The sequence below is a fragment of the Polistes fuscatus genome, unplaced genomic scaffold (assembly GCF_010416935.1).
Source record: "Polistes fuscatus isolate 324 unplaced genomic scaffold, CU_Pfus_HIC Scaffold2, whole genome shotgun sequence".
Lineage (NCBI taxonomy): Eukaryota > Metazoa > Arthropoda > Insecta > Hymenoptera > Vespidae > Polistes > Polistes fuscatus.
This window is the reverse complement of record NW_025113096.1, coordinates 841,526-863,731: the sequence shown is the minus strand read 5'-3', so window position 1 is coordinate 863,731 and position 22,206 is coordinate 841,526. Positions and strand designations below refer to the sequence as shown.

Below are 22,206 nucleotides of genomic sequence, written 5' to 3'. Positions count from 1 at the left end.
GCAGTTACGTAATAGAATATTATTATTATTATTATTATTACGAATGATCTTAAATTATTCCAAATGAAGTTTTTTCTTTTAGAAAAAGATTAAAAAGAAAAAAACCGAGGAAAGTAAAATCGGCTTTAGTTAAAGTGAACGAAAAATAAAAAAACCTTTCTAAAGTAGTCTACAATATCCCATATCAATTTCTCGACTGCAATATCAGAAATACAACTGCCAGTGTAACTGTATTCTAATTATTGTAATTAATTAGTCGAATGGATATCAACATCGTAATATTAAAGAACGTTCGATTAATATCATTCATTTTATATGAAATAACAAATATATTGCGTCAGAATTTGAACGAAAATAAAAATATGATCTAATGACTTATAGAAAAAAAAATAAAAAAAAGATGTATTGTAAAGAGAAAATTAAAAAGATTATTATATCAAGGACTATGGTTATTTTATCGACTTTTCGTGATAATTGATAAGAAGAAAAGCGATATAAGCGTGAAATACATTGTGTATAGATCATATCTAATAATGTATTAATTAGCGATTGTACACGATACTCAAATTATACAAATCAACGCTTCTAATCTCATACGAAATATCTCAGACACATTCATTTTATTTCACCAAAATGGATAAAGAGGTTGTTCTCTAGTCGATACAATTAAAGAAATATTGAAAGACTGTACGAGGGCATGCATATTTCTTTTTTTAAAATTATTTTTCTTTAAATAAATGTGCCCTTTTTTAATCACTTCGATGATCAATTACTGACACTTCGTGCGAACACACACACACACACATACACGTACACGTATACAAAAAAATGGATACAAGTGTTGTATATATTAGAGTAAGTGAATATTGTCATAATCAACGTGAAAATGTGCTAGTAATTTAGGGAAAATGAGAGGTTCTTTACGATGTGAGCCGTTTTGAGAGAATGTTAATTCTACTATTTATTTTTTTAATTACTTTTTCGTATATATATATATAAAGCATTATTATTGAATGTAATAAATTTCAAAAAATATCAAGAATTGTATTACAATAAGTATGTATGATATTTCGGAAAACGAAACGGCTCATTCGTAGAGAATTGCTCGATAACGTGAAATTTTTCAACGTTTTGTATATAAATAAAATAAACACGAAATGCGTGTATATGTGCTTGCGTGAGAAAGAAAGTAGTTAAACGAAACAGACTATTTCTGAATTTCGTATATTGATATATAATTATAATCTTATCGGTTAAGTTAATAATTATCAAGAATGATCTGTTTCTATCACGTAACATAATAGAAATTTTGAAACGGTGTGCTTTAATGAGAATCAAGATGACTTATCGAACTATAAAAATGATATTGTTCGTTACGAAGAAACGTTTGATACTGAATGCACGATGGAAATGAAACCAATAATTTGGTGCCATATATCTATGTATTCTCAATAAATTATCATAGGTCATACACATATTAATATAATTTTGTAGTATTGCGGGAATAAAATTCAATGGACTTGATTTTGTAAGTCTTAAAATAATCGGACAATAGTAAATGGGAATGTGTATAAGAGAAACAAAGATAATGCGTATGATGAAAATTATAATTTTAAATGATTATATACTTCACTCTCTCTCTCTGTGTATTTTTCATTTATTTAACGTTATATGAATCATAAAAGCATATAGAGCACTTTCAAAAGCAATACAATTATATGTTTGTCTCGTCCATATATTCATAATATAATAACGTGCTAAAATTGGGAAAATCGTTGCTAATGAACGGATAAAACACATATCAATTATCTGTGTTCCTCGTTGAAACTGACTTGTATAGACACAAAGCCAGTGGTAAGTGTTATTTTTGTAATAGGCAAGAAATCTTGATAAAAGATTACTTTTACTGTCAATTTTGATCATCATTCTTTTAACATTTAACCGAACGACACATCCTATTTTGTTTTCTATCATCATCTAATCGAATGTATATTTAAATATCCTTTAGATTGTCGTAAAGCCATGATGTATAAAACAAGAAAAAGCAAAAAAAAGCTAATGTCGCGAGTATCTATTTACTAATTAGTGATTCAATTTGAATAGGTTTTCGTATAATATCTCCATGACAACAACAAAAATGCAAATGATTATTTAATATTTGTTGATCGATAGAACTACTTATGTCAAATGGAAATACCGAACCGATGTAAGAAGTGAAAGAATTTTTATGCAGAACACACATTACCTACTTTTGTATCATCGGCATTGTAGATAACATTGTAATCTGAACGAAAATAGTGTGCGTAATATATTGTAATGAGTAAATGTAAAATTTGTAATAAAGCTGAGTTGATACAAGTGCTTAAAAATAAAAAAAGAACAAAAAAAAAGAAACAAACAAATAAGAAACACGAAATTGAAGAAAAATAAAACGAATGAGTTTGAACATACGAATATTTTCCTTGTATAGATACTTCAGACGAATACAATTTTAGTACATTATTTCATCGATGAACCTTCTTTCTCCTTAGCACGTTGAATGGCATTCAAAGTTTTGATATGTTTTGCCGTAGAGACTACGATTATTAGGATAAAAAATTATAAAAACAATATAGTAAAGTTGGTCATTAAAAACCAACATGCAAAGCACCATGAACAAATTTCGTACCGGTCGTTGGTAACATTCAACGTGTTAAGAAAATATTCAATATCAAAAAGAGAGAAAATGTGACACGCAGTGTTTAAAAAGGGGAAGAAATAAAAATAAATGATTCGAGTTTTTCTTCAATCAATGAAAATATTACGATTTTGTATCGTAGATAATATCAGATTTTGGAATTGTTCTTATAGAAACACAATATTTGTCATATATGAAGAAAATGATAATCGTACAAAATACTCGTCAAACTTTAACATTCGATTTTTATTCATACTTCTTCAACATTCACTCAAATAATTACTAGTTACAGTACAATGAATAATGTATTATATTTCGAATTACCTCCGAAGTATTTTTTTGTCCCTTCTTGTTAGTTAGCGTTCACAATTGATCTACTTAAAAATTTTTGACAGTATGCAAATTGTTTCATATACAATTATAAAGCGGTAATAAAGCTCACTGGTTGTTCTTCTTCTTTTTTTTTTTTTCTTTTTCTTTTTAGGTTATGTTTAAACAGTCGGCTTGCTACGACGACGAATATGGCGGCGACAAAAATAATCAGTTTTAAAAAGATCACACACTATATACGGCGCTTCGGACTATTTACAATTATTTACTTTGCGTGTTAGATGCGTTTCGGATAATTACACAAAATTCTGATTATTACGAGACAATTTTATTTGCTTTGTGTTTGTGTTTCGTTATTTTTTTTTCTTACTTTTTCCTTCATTATTTTGATACTTATATTTACAGTTAAACCTATCTACGAGGTGATGGAACATACAACACATCGTAGGATAAAACTGTCAACGTTAAATCTTCTTCGTGAAAATTCGAAGGTACTTTTTAAAAAAATCTTACTCTGAAAGGGACGTCATCTTAATGTTTCATTTTTTTTTCTTTTTTTTTTTATTGATAATTTTATCCTACGCACACACGCGCGCAAATTAATAATTTATTTACAAAATTATGAATATATTCATTCAATTAACACCAGCGTCATCGTCAACGAGCATTTCTAATATATACTTACGAATATATATATATATTTATGTATATACCTATATCTATTCGTTATTTACAGCGGTATTTAAATCGTTACAATCATTGTCAAATATACAAGTTTCCGGATTATCTTTCTCATTTCATTCAGAAACATTCGACAGATAAATTATCTCAGATGATTGAGATATAAGATGTGTGCACATCTTATTAAAGATACAATATTTCTAATAAGATTTACATTTACATACAATATTATCCTCAGTTGACTAGATCAAAGCTGCTGTTAATTAGAAAGAGGACTAAATACGTTCTAAATTTATACTTTTTCTCCGTTTGTCTTATTTATTTTTTCTTCGCATTGTTTCCAAAATTCATTTTCATCATTTTTACTCTGTAACGTGGTAAAAGAAAACGCGACAAGGTAATTCGATATTAACATTATGATAAAAATCACTATACCGTAAATTAGAAATAATTATAATGAGTGAGACGCGAAATATAGAATTTTTATTTCTAATTTCGCAAAGGTTCGTTTATTATCCTTGAATGTATAATTGCATAACAATTATACCAAAATATAGATATCAGTTATGGATTAATTTTAGGCTCCACAATATCGTGATTATCTCAGTTTGTTTTTTCAAAAAAGATTAGGCCGAGATTAATTGAAAATATTATCTAACAAAATATCGGTTAATCAAGATTAATTATGAATAAAAAGTTAAGTTTAGTTAATTATGATATTCAACAATGCTGCTTTCTCTATGATATAAAATATCAAAAGAAACAAATTTAAAATTTGTTTTTCTTTTTTGCAATATCTTTTGAAATAATAATCCATGACGATAGATCCGTTGCCACTAACAAAATTTCACTTTTCTGGATTGTCATATAACTTTTTATACATAGATCATTTTCTAATCGGTTAGAAATTACTCCTGAATAATATCTAATGTAACAATAACGTTTACATGTCAATAGGAACAACATTGAAACCAAATTAGATATTACAAAATAATAGACAAATCTTTACAAATACAATATTATCGATAGATTTTCATGAAGAAAAAACTTAACCGTGTATATAAATGTTATATATGATAACTCGTTACGATATTATTTCTGTCGTACATTAAAAAAAAAAAGTACAGTAGCGTGAAATTCAGACATACGGAAATATCGTAATCTATAATTTCACGGAAGTTCGCTTAATTAGTTATAAATCTTTTTCTTTTTTTTTTTTGTTCTTATAAGCAAGTAGAAAGGAAAAGCGTGAACATCGACAATCGCACTTATACTTAAGACAAATTGATCCCGTTTGCTAATGGAAAAGGAATGATAGTGCGTAATAGACGAGGTCCAATTAATCGAAACTTTTTCGTATTTCTTGGACACAATGTATCTAAACACTGACTACGAAAGTATAGATAATAGAATTGTATAAATGATTATATTGGTTTGTAAAAAAGCGCATAGCCTATCACCTCTCGACGATATCGAACGAGATACGTTATCGGTTCTACGACGATTTGCATCTTTGTTCAAAGGTTGCTTTCGTTGTACGTCTTTGTCAATTTTATTTTCAGCATTGATGTAATCATTATTATTATTATGTCGTCCACCATTGATTCGTGTATCTGAAAACGATTAAAATATTCATTAAAATTATCATCGATCGATAGTTTGTAAAATATTCGAATCATTTTATAAAATACGTACGTTAAATTAATATATAACGATACGTTCAATTTCATAAAGATGATATATGACACAAATTTTTTACTATAATTATATTACTTCAATATAATTGTTTTAATTTTTTAATATGTGTCCAATAATCGATGCGCAAAACGATACGATGAATGAATTTAGATATTTTTACACGTGGGATGGGGTATATCGATATTTGAAAAAGGTCAAAGTAGCTTTTTAAATTCATTATAAGTTATGCATAACTCATTTCACACGTAGTTCGATTTTTACTCAATAACTCTATCTGCAATTAATATCGATAAACAAATACTACGGTCCGTAGATTGGTTTCTTTATTGGTTAAATAACGAAAAAAAAGAAAAAGAAAGAAAAAAACATTCTCGTAGCGCTTAAAACATCGATTGAATGATTTTAATTTATCTCGGAAATTTGTTCGTGAAAATAAAATGTACGTGCCCCGAAGGATGTTTTTTTTTCATTCTTATGTATAGATAATTCAACGTCGTGTATGGAATAAACGAACAAAACAAATAGGACGGAATCATAGTAACTAATATACATTGATATAGTTAAACATATTATTTTATTTTATTGCCACAGTGACTATAAATTTCATTGAAATATCATTCTTTTTTAAACAATTTAAATACCTACTCTCATTTCTAATCGCAGTGGACAAAGATGCGTCTGTTATTTCGTTGGAATTCGGTTCTAAACTCGGTACCATCTTTTGTCGAGTCCTTTGCATAGTTTCGACTGAAAATAATACACAATTGTATTAATCATTTATATATAATTTGATCTTTTATTAAAAAAATTATTGTCATGTTATATACCTTTATCTATCGTGGGCATTGGTGTCGTTGTGGTGGTCGTAGTCGTGGTTTTGGCTTGCGTCGTGGTAGTTGGAATATCTGTAAAACGTATAATCATTATAAATATTAATTTAATATTTAAAAAATTAATCCTCCTCTCTATGCACATGCTTGATTTTATATGTATGAAAAAATCGTAATTAAGACTTGGATCCTATAGATATCTGTTCTATATTATTTTAACTTGTTGCAAACAAACGTGAAGCTTTAGCCAATATTCTCGTGTTTACAAATAAACATCGACCGATAAAATGTATATACCACGTCAGCTGCATCTGCAGTTTATTGTCAATCACCCTATAGAGTAATCAATTACATCGTAAAAATCTTCATGTCTATATAAAATAACTCTTGAAATTAATTAATATGGATTTATATTATGTGATCGTATTATCAAATAAATAATTTTCTTTATTCGTTTTTTAAACAAATCTTTTATATTTGCTAATGCAGTTTTTATTTCTTGATTTATTTTCAATAGTATTTGATATAGATAGTATTTTATCGATACTCGAAGAGAAAGCAAAATTATTCCTTTCGAATGTTTTTATTTACGAGATCAAAGAAAAATAATTGTATACATATAAAGAGAATAAAATATTTCTAATCGATTTTTGTTTAACGAATTTTCTTTTATTTCGGACGGTACGTATTCGAATTGAAAGAAAAAGTAAAGTAGGTCAAAAACGGAATAAGCTCGATATCATCAATAAAAATTATACGTGTACATTTTCACGTGCATTATATATAAAAGCATCTCGATAAGAAAAAAAAAAAAACAAAACGCGAAGCATCCGAACAAAATAAAAAAATGAAGTAACATTATTTTCGAGTGATTCGATAGAAAGTGAAAATAATCGAGGATATCAAGTTTTATACAGTTTTTTCCCCCAGGAAGATTGAAAAGTCGATACAAATATTTATTTTGTTTCTTCTTAAAAAGGAAAATGATCGAATAACAACTGTACATAAACGTACTATATGTCATAATAAATAGAATATAAAGAATCAATTTAAAACGTTAAGCACACCGATTTATTTTATACAAGGATGTCTCGCAACAAAATAAAATCACTTAAATATCTTTTCAAACTAACGAAAACATTTATGCGATTTGATTTAATTTACAATAAAAGACACATTTCTTCGTATATAAATATATATTTAATAATTTCATTCAATTACGATAAAGAGAGAGAGAGAAGATATAATATATTTTTCTTCTGTACTTATAATAGCAGCACGAAATAAAACTTTAAAATGATGATCTCTCGTTAAGTCGTCTATAAAACTCAATCGGATTTCTTTCGAGAGTGTTCTTTGCGGATTCCCGTAGAATTCAAGCACCTTTTCTCTCTCTCTCTTTCTCTCTCTTCTCTCTTTGAGTTGGATAGACGTCACAAAGCTAAGAAGTTCTCAATCCGTGAACGAAGCAGAGAAAAGCCACGATTACAGATCGATCTGGATCTGGTCGGGTTTTCCTATCTCTTTCTCTTTCTTTCTGAAAAACGACACCGACAGTTCTCACAGTTATCGATGTGATTCGCTATACTTCCCATGAAACTCTACTTTTTCGATCCTAAGCAAAGCTCCGATATAAAGCTCCGATACTAGCCCGTGGCAATTTCCCTTTGATTTTCGGTCCTGTAAGATTAGAAACGAATTCGGAAGTAATTACGTGCTTGTGTATATAGATTTTACGAGAGAAAGAGAGAGAGAGAGATAGTGGTTGTGTTGTTGATCGATTGGACGAATTGAATTATTTGTCGATGCGTTAAGTGATTAAAATTAGATAATGGTACTTTCGAAACTCTTTTTCTTTTTCTCTTGTCGTTGTTGTTGTTATTATTTCTTGTCAAGATAACTCCATCAATTATATTTGTACTTTTTTCATTTCTATCATTTATCATCCGACGCGGAAAATATAATTATCTAACGATCTTTTTCCTACGATATATATCTATAATATATATTTTAATTAATTCATTATCAATATTTTAGAATGAAGAAAATATTCGTCTAAACTCGGTGACAGTTTAAATTAATTTCCGCGTAGGAAAAGTGAAATATATATATATATTCGTATGCACAACGAATGTAAACCGATGCGAAGAAGTTTACATTTAATTAGACTGAAGAAAAAAAGAAAAGAAAAGAAAAGAAAAAAAAAAAAGAAACTTAACGGAGATAAATGTTAATCTATTTCCAAGGCAATATAGCTAGCTAGATTTTCTATGTGTTGTGCAGGTAGAAGAGAGATTAGATTTATATATGTAATCGAGACATTTTAAATCGTTAGACTCTCCTAGAGGAGATCGTGAGAATTTCGATTATCGAAAGGGATCCCGTTGCATTCGCGCGTTGCTTTTCCAGTGGGATTGCTACATTTCACCGTGACTTTAGCCCATCGATATATCTTACTCGCTGTCTTCGAAAGAGCTCGTGGCCCTTTATCTTACAGCTTTAGAGAACGGAAGGGAAGTGAAGGGAAAGGAAAGGGGTAGGAAAAGGGCTGCGCGATCGAACGCTTAATTTTTCATCCCACGGTTACATTCTTCTTCGCGCGACTAACGATTTCTGATAACACACACGTGAATTAAATGCCCATCGTGAAAGAAAAAGATACGAGAAGAGATGACGATGGCTTACTCGTTAAGATAACGTGTTGGTACCTTTTTGATAAATCGTCAAAAATTCGTGACGAATGCGAACGTGGAAGAATTATTTTATTTTATATAGATCATCGGTTTAAAAACAATTGTATCGATAGAGAACGTTAGATTAATTAGAATAAACGCAAATATATTTGTCAATATTTGTTATACGATTATAATGATGCATTTGTTTAGCTTCACAATCACGAATAGAATTTAATTGTACGATTAGAACAATTTTTACAAAAATGATATTATTGAAAATTTAGTCGAATTCTAAACAATATTTGGTCGACTTCAAAAATTGCCTTTCCCTCAAATCGTGAAAGTTATCGGTTATATTATTTTCAATTGAAAGGATGGTATCGAACGTGAGGATACGTTTAATTAACTTTCTTTTTCCGCCTATATTCCGTATATATATTGACGTATCCAGTAAAACAAACAGATAGCATATTCAATAAGTTAAAATATAAAACATGTAGAAGATATCTTTTTGTTGATTCGTATAAAGTCTTTTTCATTAGATTGATTTTCATTGATATATAAAACATACATTAGTGATCAATGATTTTTCATCAAAGGATATCAAAGATAAGAGGTTACTACACACACACACACACACTATTATATGACGTTGAATTTGAACTACGATAATAAATGAATTTGAAAAGATTCTTTCCATTAAATATGATTACTTACGGTAAAGAGATATACTGCCGTCCGTTTCGCCTAAAGAATTTTTCGATATGCATTTGTAAGCGCCGTAATCTGACATGGTAACAGAACGTATCGTAAGCTTCATGTGCACTTTGTAACCATTGTCCGAGAAGGTTGCCTCGTACTTCTCTCCTAGAAGAAAAAAAAAAACAAGAATAAAAATAGAATAAAGATATACATATATAAATATATATAACGATATATACCACCAACCAACACGTTGGTGTGTGTAGGTAGGTATACCGTCGTCTAGTTTCTGCTTGTTCGCACGATAACGGAACTTTTCAAGTTTACGATGGGTTACCTATAAATCATGGGAATCGTATAAAATATAAAAACGCCAAACGGAAAATGGATTCGTCGATATCGTTTCTCGCGCCCTTCCGCCGCCCACACGTTCGAAAAGCCCTGGGTATTATTTTCGTGTGTCCTGCGCTCGATCGAACGTAAAATTTGACATTATGCTTCGATGGACAATCGAAAGCGCACCCCTTTTTCTCAACTTCTATGTCTACATTTAAAAAATCCTAGCCATTTTTCTTCCCTTATCTTTTCACTTTAAATAATATTAGGATTACGTACGTACGAAATTATGATATTTGTTTTCTATCCAAAGGAAATAGAGACAAGGGTGTATCTGTTTCGAGATATATATAATAATTTCAATAAATTATTCATTAAGTATTATATCTATAAGATAGATGTGATCCTAATATGAAAAAAAAAAAATTTATTAATCCTTTGAATACAAATTTGATTTTACATTTGAGTTTAAATATTTTTTCTTCGATAAATATTTTCAATCCGTTAATCATCGCAATGTATAATAATCTATTAGAAAAAATACGAAGAATCTTTCACCAATATCAAATATATTATTTATAACATGCAATAAAACGATAATTAATAGTGCATTGTATGTATAATAGCAAATAGATGAATTTCAATTATTGGACAATTTCAATAAAATTATATTGCTTATACGCGAACAAATTTCAATGCATTAATGTAATATACTTTAATGATCTAGTTATACGAAATACGAGAAAGTGTATTATTATTTAAACTACAGTCAGGGCTTTGCGGTTGGTCGACCATTATTTTTCTTTTTTCTTTTTTCGCCTAAGAAACGAATGTTACCTTCAAACGAAGAATTATCACCCTACGGAGAATCGTATTTTCCTTCGGTAGGGACATTATGCGCCCTCAATCTTTCCGAAAAAAAAAAAGAAAAAAAAAAAAAAAAGAAAAAGACAAAAAGAAACGCATTCGCATTACCAGCAGTCATGATCACAGATCACGCTATTCACTCGTTACTCCTATGCACCAACGAAACTTTAAAATGCAAGCACAAAATTCTATAGAATTTCGTGACTAACGTCAAGCTTATAATCGTTAAATTTGACCTCGACAAACGTAATACCGAAATGGTAGGTTGCGTTTTAAATGATTCTGGAAAATTGCGTTCATTACAGTTCATAATTGTTCATATGCTTTTCGTACGTAACCTTAAACCGTATCGCTCGAAAAAATTTGTTCTTTTTATCTAAGATACCAATGAGAAGTAAGGTGCGTTATAGCATAGTTTCTTAAAAGAGATAAGAGAAAAAAGAATGGAAAGGGAGTGAAGTAAGTTTTGATTAACAATTCGTGGAGGGCGAACGGCCACAGGAATTGGAAACAGAATGAAATCTATAGGTGTAATGATGTGCATTAAAGTGGTGAAGGAAGTATTTTCGCAGTTGGAAGGAAACTTTCGTACTCGCGAATGAGCAGGGAAGAGAAGAAGGAAGAAAGAAATCTTGAGAGATAGTGTAAAAGAAAAAGAAAAAGTCAAGAAATGAGAATAAGAAAGAGAAAGGGGAAGAGAATGTACACGAGTATGTGTACGTATACGTGTACACGTATGTGTTTGTAAAAGGGAATAAAAAAGGAAGAGTAAAATCGAAGGAAAATGAGAAGAGAGAGAGAGAGAGAGAGAGAAAGAGGTGAGAATAGATAGAGAAGGAAGATAAAGAAGGAAAAAGAAAGAGAATGCATTTTTGTAGTTGCTCCAGTCGACCCTCGGAAGCGTAAGAAAAACTTTACCCTGGCTTCCAGTTTGAAAAGTAGATGAAAAAGTTTAACGACGTTGAACTACGGTCCCAAGCATTACCACCGAGAGAGATGTCGAATGGGTTTTCAGGGATAAAACTGCTTTTAACCAAAAGTCCCTGGGACCGTCAACGAGGACGAGGATGAGGACGAGGATGAGAACAAAGATGTTCGTGTTACTCCTATCTTCGCACGTCGTTGGCGTGTCTAACGACATATGTGGGTATGAATCAACCAGCCTTAAGATTTTATCCGTTGAGTGAACGATAAAAACAAAAAATACAAGAAATAATTCTTCTTTATCTTCGATCATATATATTATTACCTTTATTTTTCATGTTAATTTGTTTTTTTTTGTGTCTATACAATGATTATCGAAGTAATCACGTTTTAATGGGACTAAATGATTAATAATTGTTATTATTCATTTCTACTCTTTGCAATGAAGTAATAATAAAATTATAAGAAATATTATAGACTTATAAAAAGCACATTGTATATAAAGAAGTTTACGTGTATATGTGTACACTTTTAAAGATTTCTTATCGTTCGTTATTTAAAGTAGTTAATTAAAAAATTGTATATTATTCGTTTCTGGAAAAGAGAACATTTAATCGATGCAACGATGAGATAGGAAAAAATAACGCGAGTTGTTTTTTTTTTCTTCAAGAATAGGATAAACGAATATGAGTATTATTAAAGTAATAGAAAAGTTAAAGAATTTGTGTAGTGATAAGCATGCCAAGCAAGGGTTAGTTGAAACATCGGTAACGATAAGTACTTTCGAACACGCCATCTTTATGTACCGACGGGGTATTCAGGAAGATCTAGCTCGTTTAAATTTCTATCTTCCGACAAGGTTTAGTCGCGTTTTATCGTGTTTTGTTTTAGTAGTACTACGATCGGAATCGAAGATTCCTTGTTTTCCGGTAAAACAATTTTGTCGAATTTCGTTCTACGATGAACGAATAAGAAATTCTTTTAAGCATTCCATACGTATTACATTTTCATTTGTATCGAATCAAACTGTTATCTATTATCGTTTAATTTTCTATCCGTGCTATCTCGATGAATTAATTCTTTTAATTTTCATTTTTAATATCGTTAAAATTAATTTTTATAATTTAACAACAATTATAGTTTCTTATTTCTGTCGTTGTTACATAAGGATTTTAATTGTTATCAATTTAATTTTCCAATTAGCCGTTATGAAATAAATTATTGAACGTTAATGATAAGAGTTGTGTGCAACTCGTTGCATAATAGCCCGTTTTACTTTTCATATAATGTTGATTCGGAAAGAATAAATCAATACATTTTAAATGAAATTATTTTAATGCATTTTAATACAAAAAAGGGAAATGATACTACGGGACTACGCAATTATCGGAATTCTTTTTTATTTTGTTCAAAATAGAAATTCATATTTGTATTATATTTGTGTGCGTGTTCTGAAATTAATATTCGAACAAAATATTTAAATTCTCTTCAATTAAACTCACTTTCTTATCTAGCAAAAAGGTTTCCTATTGAAAATTAATTACAATCAGTTGCCCGTAAAACTTTTTTTCGTGTTCACTGGACTAGAATTGTTATTAGCGTCGTTCTTCTGCATAATTGTACCGAAATATTCATCGTTTTATAACGAAATTCGTGGCCATGAATATCTTTTGTGTTCATACGCAAAAAAGGGGGACTAATTAAATTACACTGTTCAACGAATACATCCGATCGATATAAACATTTAATCCTGTGTTTTCTGACTAATCATTTTTTTTCTTTCCCTTTTTTTATTTTTTTTTTTTTCCATATTCCATCTGGGCCAACCAAAAAAACGTGGATATCAAAATTGCATCGATAAAATTATGTTTTTCTTTTCGTTTTTTGCGCTTTATATTTGTCACGTACACGCATTAACCACCAAATATCACGAAAATAATAAATAACCTATTATTCATATGATTTTTTCTTAACACATAAAATAAATATCTCTCGTTAATGAAAATTTTCCATACTTTTTCGATGTAAAAAACCGACAGTAACGTATCAACCGATAAAACAATATTCTAAATGAATGAATATGGAAAACATACAATAAAATACAAAAATACAATAACAAAAATTCTTCAAAATCAATCGATTTTCCATTCATGATTTCCGATTCGAATTAATTCGATCGATTTCATTCAACGGAAGAGGGGGCTGAGGTAGAGAACAAAAAATTGTAAACCTCGCATGAAACAACGCATACAACACACACACGCATTATAATTTACACGTAAGAGAAGATATAAATACGTATACACATATGGCACACACATGCATGTATGCACCAACCAACGTTTCGCGTAATCGTGTCTCATCGAGCGTGTAGCGATAAGTCGAACGTAAATTCATCGTTTCATTGCGTAGAGGGATAGTAAACACATTTGTAAGTCGCACCTACGAGTTTTGATATCGTCTCGTGCGGTTTCACGCGCACTGAATACACATTACAGAAATACGAGCAAGCAAGCAAGCAAGCATTCGCGGGGAACATTTAGATCGTAAAACATGTCGGTAGGAGGGTGGGTAGGAGGGTGGATGGGTAGGTGGGTAGGGGGGAGGGGGAGGGGTTAGGATGGTAATATTGCAATGGCGGAGAAACACGGTGCGGTTGACGCGCGAATGCTTCTCTGGATAATTCGTCGCTCGACATAGGAATGTATGAAGGGGAAAAGAGGGGGGGGGGGTTAGAGGGTGAAAATAGGAGGGGGCAGGGGACACGCTTTTCCCGATTATTACTCTGAACAAAAGGTATATATCGTTGATTGTTGTTCCTGCGTTGCTCTGCTACACGTGCGTTAACGAGTAACGTTAAAAACAATTCATTGTCAAAACTGGTAATGTTTAAAGGATAGACGTAACGTAACGAGATAGTCAATTCTAAGGGGTGGAGAAAGAGAATCGGTTGTTAAATAAACAATTTATAATAATAAGGTATGTGTGATAATTACATCGATAATCGATGATTTGAATATTAGTTTATAAAGTATTTCATTTGAATTAAACTATGATAACACACGTGTTTCGTAATTATACATTATAATTAATCATTTGTAGTAATAAAGTAAAATAATTATATTCATCGAATTATTCGCAAAATATTTTACAAGTGTTGGAATATATTATTTACAGATATATCGTATTAATAATTCTTCCACAAAGAAGAAAGAAAAACTGTAAATGTAAGACTCATGAAATTTTGTTGATTATTGGCAGAGAAAAGAAAATTTTTGAAGGTATTATGATTTTAGATTTACAACGAAAAGGTGTTGCATCTTATTTATGTTTGTGTGTGTATATATATATATATAGATGATTAAGTGAGTTTGGTAACTGGAAGAATGAATCCAAGACAGATATTCGCGCATCTGCCACCGAGTGCACTTTGCCATTTAGTTTCGTGCGATAAAGTCATCCTAGACAAATTTAGTTAGTTTTTTTTTTTCCACAAGCTCTTTTGTTTATTTCATTTTACTGCGTAGCGAATAAATGATATAAAATTAATTGAAGAATTTAATTTAACTCAACGTCAAATTGTTCTCTTGCGTATAATATTGTTGCGTTATACTATTATTAAAATCAATATTAAATAGAGAAAAAAAAAACGAAGGATGGGGGAAGATGTATGACAGAATTTAACGTTGAAACAAATGAGAGAATTTATGTTACATCTCGTATTGCGTTAAAAAAATGAGAAAGTTGCACGGGTTTTACGTAAAGTAGATGCAATTAATTTCGTACGAGAGCAAAGTAGCTCGTGACGTTCGTGCATTTTAAAAAGTAGTTTTAACAAATACAAAAATGAAATACGTAGTATTTATAACATATAAGGATGATTTAGTGTTTTTCGTCTCTCCATTAAATAAAATATTAATAATTATTTTTCCTAAAGTGCGAGCTAACGAAAACGTTTTTCTCGTGCGAATAAAATTAGAAAAGAAAATAATAAAGTTTAAGTTAGGATCACAAAAATATATTTAAAGATAACGTAGAGTTCAACTAGTATAATCCATAGGAGTCATCGATCTTTCGGGAGAAAAACACGCCCCAAATGCGGGCGGCTTGAAATTAAACTAATTAGCTGCACAATTAGCAAACTGAAACGTAGATCTCATGTTCTTATTGCACCTGCATTCGCGACCGAAAGTAGTCAGCCGCACATTAATGGCTTCGAAGATACATTATTCTAGTTAGTTACTGCATGAGCTCTCATTCATAAACACGCGTCTCGTCTAATTATTCCATATAATCATGCATATTTGCATTTACGTATATTGTCATGCTCTTCCAATCGTTCCAAAGAAATCAATAATTAATGAAGCATACCTATTGTATGCATTATAAATATTAAATACGTATATTATATTTATTAACTGCTTCTATCAAATACCATTCACGTACCAATTGTATTATTCATGCAAAATTATGTTGAAACAAAAAAGAAAACATAAGAAAATGTTATCTCCTTTTTTTTCAATTTATTTTTAAACGTTTCGTAAGCGTGTCACTCATTACTTTACGATTGATACCTATAACTATCTATTTAATTAACTTTTTTTCTCCATCAAATATAATATCGAGAATAAATTCGGAGACAAAATTATTAGGTAAAACAACAGTTTTCATTAATAGACGAGTATCGTAAACGTGAATAATATTTATTAAAAATCACTACGATATATATATATATATGTAAGTAATTATTTATATTATATTACCATTTGGTATAATCTGATTTTTTCCTCTAGTCCAATAGTTGATTGATTTCGGGAAAGCTTCGGAATGACACTCCAACGTCATTTGTTGTCCCTCTTGCACTCCCACCAATTGATTCTGAATCCAGATCATCGGAGGAACTGTCAAAGGGACGAAAGGTATCAATACGAAATGTATACGAACTATTGATACAAATAAAACGAATAAAACTATTTCTATTTTACGATATTCAGATACAAAGAGAGAGAAAACATGTAAAATAAAATTGATACTTTTCGCTTGACTAAATAGAATACATCAAAATATATCGTCATAAGTTTATTATATATTTGTTTTCAATTGAATTTGGTTTATATTTTAGACAATTTTCTACGATATCTCTCTCTACCTTTCTCTCTCTCACGTGTATCGTTCATAGTTCGTTAGAAGAGTTCCGGGAAAATTTCACTTCCGTCGTGCACTCCCCCCTTCTCCCGTTTCCCCCTTTTGGCTTCTAAAAGTCGAAGCCAAAAGCCAAACAAGCGAAACAAGTTTGAATTACCCTTCGGCAATTCGAACTAAAAAAAAAGAAAAAGAAGAAGAAGAAGAGAGAAAGAGAGAGAGAGAGAGAGATCTATCGTAGGTAGCAATTTGTACAAGCAACTTCGTTGTACTCTTGAACGTTCGCAATTGAGAAGGAATAAACGTGTTATTTGGACGGAAAGAGGTATGGCTGCTGTTGCGGATTTAATGTCAAAGCAGACACGGATTCTCGCGATGATAATATCGATTGAAGCTGCATCGTACCCCAAGTAGTAGCTCGAGTCGCGTTTTCGACGTATCTAGTTACTCACAATAGTACTCTTGAACGTTCTTTGAATTCGAATAACCCCCCCCCCCTCGCTCCCATCATCTAAACGTATTGAAATTTAATTTGAATTTCAAGAAGTTTAGCAATCGAGCTGTAAGAGATAAAACGTTTTTTTTGTAGTTGATATAATCAAACTTCGTTCTTAAATATTATATCGTCTTGCTACCTTTTTTTCGGAATCCATATACAGCTTATCCTTTTTGTTTTCCTCTTTTTCTTTTTCATTTATTTGATAAAAATTTGCGAAATACTATTCGCCAACAAAGTAATTAATATTGAAGTATTTTTTTACAAAATTTCGACGATATTTCAAGCACTTTCGAACAAGTCGTTTACGTTTGAAAAAGAGAAAGAGAGAGAGAGAGAGAGTTTTGAAAAAGAGTACGAACGAATTTGCAAAACATTTTACTCGTGCTAGGCAGAGACGCTTAAGTGCTCAATTGACAAACGTATCAACTAACCCATTCCCATCGTTGGAGATCACATGCGAACGATGTCCTTTCAAAGACTGTGCTATGTGATTTCGCAAATCTTTCGATGGGTAATGGTAGTACATACATTCACAGGATTTATTTTATTTTATCTTTTTAAATTTTCGTATTTGGATCAAATTTTAAGCTCCACCTTTACAAATAACTCTTGGATATACGCGAAAGTTATATTATTTTTTTAAAAGATTACTTTCTCTTTTTCTTTTTTATTTTTAAATATTTGCGTTACGTTTATTTGCTCGTAATGAAATTCGCTGATCGCTGGCAAAAGTAACAAAAAAAAAGAAAAATAAAAATATCAATGATATAAAAAATTGATGGACTCTCCTAGTATACCAACGGTAAAAGAACATAAGCGGATTTTATATCATTTTTATTACAGTCAAATAATTGATTTTATCGTTTCTTAAATATTTGAGAATTAAAATATAAGAAATTATTAATAAGAGTTATAATTATGTTACAGGGTTAGGAAACATACGTTGATGACCACTATTTTAGAATAGTTAATGAGCTATACGATAAAAATAAAGCTTCCTCATCGAGGCTAAAGTTTCCTCATTAAATATACTCACAGTGTACTATGAGCATAATTCTCTTGCTGACGGTAGGTGGAACACTGTTTGAGGCGATACAAAGGTACGCTCCCATCTGTAATCGGTTCACTCTCACGATGTTGAAGATCGATCCTTCGACGCTACTAACTGCAACAAAATATGTCGAGAGAGAATTGAATATATCATTATTTCTATTATATATAAATATATATACAAGATGGTATAAAAAAAAAGAAAAAGAGCCGGATATATTTTTTTAACAACATATTCAATGAAAACAGAAAATATTTTTCCGTAAAGTAAAATAATAGATCATCAAAAATCGAATATTGTTCTCAAATAACACAAACAAACAAAAAAATTCGTTTGCCCGAGTAAAAACAATCCGATGGTAGATCCAAAATTAATAACGGCCAAACCGAGGATGCTTTGTACTTCTGAAGCACCGATACTAATTCACTGCTAACAACAACCTAAAGGTTTTGCCCCGATTGCTCTAATCTCCGTAAACATCGGATATCTCGGATACTTCCTTGGGACAAAACCATTTCCATTCGCGTACGCGAAACACTTGTCGGCTACTTCTTGCTTAAGTCGAATGTCTTGCGACTGTAAGTCTAACTATATGTTATTACATTACTACTGAATCAATTATGTTTGTTTCGTGAAATACGTTCGCAACGAACACAATGGATAATACTTAATAACGAAAGATACATTAGCGATTTATGTTATTCATCGTGTTAATTATTGATTACAATACATAAAAACATGACAAAGGATTTTATTTTAAATAAAAAGATCATATCGATAATAGTAACGACATGAAATAAATAACTAGTAGTATCACTTTGGATCACGTATTTAGTGAGATAATATAAAATCTCACGAATCTCTTTAATATTTCTTTTCTATTCAGACCATTACTCCTACGAACCTTATTTAAATAATAATCTGAGAACGATATGGGTAGAAAAATCTCATTTTTGCTGAAACAACATCGTATAAATTATATCGTAAATATCATTTATAATATAACAATTTACAAGACCTTTATTTATTTTGTATTTTTTCTTTTTGGTTTCATCTCCGTTGTGATTTTATTTCTCTTCCCCTTTCCTCGTTTTTTTCTCTTTATAATCTTTTATCTTTTATTCGTTCATTTTCATTTTAGTCGGGCTCGGTTATCTTCCTTCGCGAGAGAACAAAGCTAAAGCACAACCACCACCACCACCACCACCACCACCACTACGAATTATCTTTCCCTCGTAGTACGTTAACGCATGAACACGTCTCAATTAACGATCGTTCTTTCTCTATCTGCTAATCAGCCTTTGCCTCAATCAACGTCCGATCGATCGTACGTCAATTTTTCATTAAATACAGACATTTTATTTCTCTGACTAACGGAACTATTTCAATCTCTTTTCAAACAAAAACAAAGAGACGAGCTAATCAACTGCATCAAGTCAAAAGTAGATCAAATTGAAAAAATGTTCCAAGTTTAAATAGCGACCTTTTCCTTTTTCTTAATTATTTTTGATTTACAGATCAAAGAACAAATGATAAATAAGTTCGAACAAAGATATTACGAAAAAGTTCAGGGTAAGAGTATTTCGTTTCAACGTTAGCCACAACAGGTCTAGTTCTGTACAATCAAAAGCGATCTAAGAATCTTGGCGCATGCGCATTAACGAAATGCGCGCCTCAGTCAATTAGGGAATTACGAAGCGGTAATATTCGCGCATCCCCACTCTTCATGCCCACGCTAAGCCACGCCCAGCTGGGTCCGCTAACAAAGGCGCTCTACTTCATTCCACCGCTGGACGCCTACGGGGACGGATTTCGAGTAAGAAGTAGCGATATATTCAACAAATTAGAGGTATCCTTCTATATAAAATCGAGGTAAGTTGCAAAAGCGGCAAATCTAACGAGAACTTTCGTAATTATCAAAGAATTCCATATTAGAGAAATTTGCGTACATACAAGTCCCAATGGGAGGAAAACAAAAATAAAAAGAAAAATTCTTAAAATACATTTAACGACGATTGCGACGACAAAAAGATAACGACGACGATTACGATGAAAAGGAAGAGATAGTAGTGGTGGTATATAAAGGTAAAGAGTAGTTGCATGGGTTATCAGAGGTAAAAGAAGATGATGAAGAAGAAGGAGAAGAGAGCATGGGAACCGCAGACAGAGAGGAGAAGCACGGGCCACGCGTTGCACGTAAATCTCGGGACGCGAGGGAAACTAAAAGGCGGTTGGTTGCCGCGGTAGTGTTCACCGGTTTGAATTTTCGTCCCGAGTACGAAGTTTGGCCAGTACCACCACGAGGATGTTTAATCTCCGCACGAGGCAATTTATGTTATTGAAATGGTTGCGCCGTTGACTCTACTCCCTTTAGTCACCTGCTTGAAAGAAGGAGATAGATATACACTAGATATATATATAAAATGAAATAGAAACAGAAAGAGAGAGAGAGAGAGAGAGAAATAGAAAAATATCAACGTGCCAAAGCTGGTCTCAACGACGTTACGGGTTTCAAGCTCTTTGTTTAATTGCAAATCCCCCCCCTACCTCTCTCTCTCCCCTCCCCACCCCCGACCCTTCTACTTCATAAACGCATACCGTGTAGAACTTTCGCACGATACACTATAGGTATGTTCTTCTCTTTCATCTCCAATTTGTCCTCTTCTTCCGGATCAGATTTTATCGACGAATTTATACGAATCGACTTTCCGTTTTATCATTCTCTTTTTACTTCTCCCTCGTTTTATTTTAATTAAAAGTATGGATTTCGATTAAACATGAAACACTGGGCCATTCCTTGCCAGAGAACGACTCAACTAAATGCTACACATTCGATTCGAATATTTTTGTTGAAAATAGGAAGAGTATTGAATAGCGGAAATAGCGTCTATCGTGCAAAAATATATATATATGTATGTGTGTGTGTGTATTATCTATGTGTGTATTATCTGTCTATGTAGGACAACGTAGAAATCGAAAAATTACGCAGGGATTTTATGGAGATCGAAGAGTAATCATTCCGTTTATCCCATTCCCCCCATTTGTCTTATTTTAATTAAAAATATGGATCCTACTGTAAAATTCGAAAATGCATCGCTGAGAGTTTTATTTTCCAATATTCGTATGTACATTAATATCGTCGAATATTTTTGTTAGCCTCGGCATTTTAGAAAACTAAAGACAAAAGAAAGGAACATAATTACGTCGCGTTTCTCTCTTTTCTTCTTTTTTTAATATAGTATACAATGTATAATATTTTATATTTATCTTGTCATGCGTTTTTTAAATTGCGTTGTAATATTTTTATCGCCTCGCATATTTACTTATGTTTTCATATATTAAATAATTTAATTTTTTGTATTATATATATTTGGTCACAAGAATATTCCACTTGGCTTATTTGAATTACCATCAAAAATAGTAAATAGTAATAGCAAGAGTGTAAACTTGTCTTACAATTAAATATATTCGCGCGTAAAGGAACAACCCAATGCGCAGAGAATAAATTTTGAAAAAATGGTGAAATTTCATACCGTACTCGGTAAAGTATTGGCATGAATGCAAGTATCCCCTGTACTCTCTCTCTCTCTCTCTCTCTCTCTCTCTCTCTCTCAATCGAAGCACAAAGGTTTTAAAACTTTGCGTGCTCACACACGGTGATGAAACTTTATTTCCCATTCGTATTTGTGGACAGTTTCCAGCAAATAGGTTCGGTGGTTTGCCCGGGATTTTATTCACACACACGTCAGCGAGGTCGAGTATGTCCGTGACATGGGGTGTATGGGGTGGAATGA

General features: G+C 31.3%; 1 protein-coding gene across 4 annotated transcripts in view; it reads right to left on the bottom strand.

Moving 5' to 3' along the window:
* Nucleotides 1–2,896: 2,896 nt before the first annotated feature.
* The window catches only part of LOC122516584 (limbic system-associated membrane protein-like), a 213,359-nt gene continuing 194,049 nt past the window's right edge, over nt 2,897–22,206 (bottom strand). For all 4 annotated transcript variants that reach the window (XM_043634523.1, XM_043634524.1, XM_043634522.1 and 1 more), the window contains exons 5-10: nt 18,398–18,526; nt 16,484–16,621; nt 9,609–9,758; nt 6,214–6,291; nt 6,032–6,133; nt 2,897–5,301 (exon numbers count right to left, since the gene is read on the bottom strand). In XM_043634523.1, the coding sequence (XP_043490458.1) occupies nt 5,078–5,301; nt 6,032–6,133; nt 6,214–6,291; nt 9,609–9,758; nt 16,484–16,621; nt 18,398–18,526 (821 nt within the window). In that variant the 3' untranslated portion in view covers nt 2,897–5,077. The remainder of the gene's footprint in view (nt 5,302–6,031; nt 6,134–6,213; nt 6,292–9,608; nt 9,759–16,483; nt 16,622–18,397; nt 18,527–22,206) is intronic.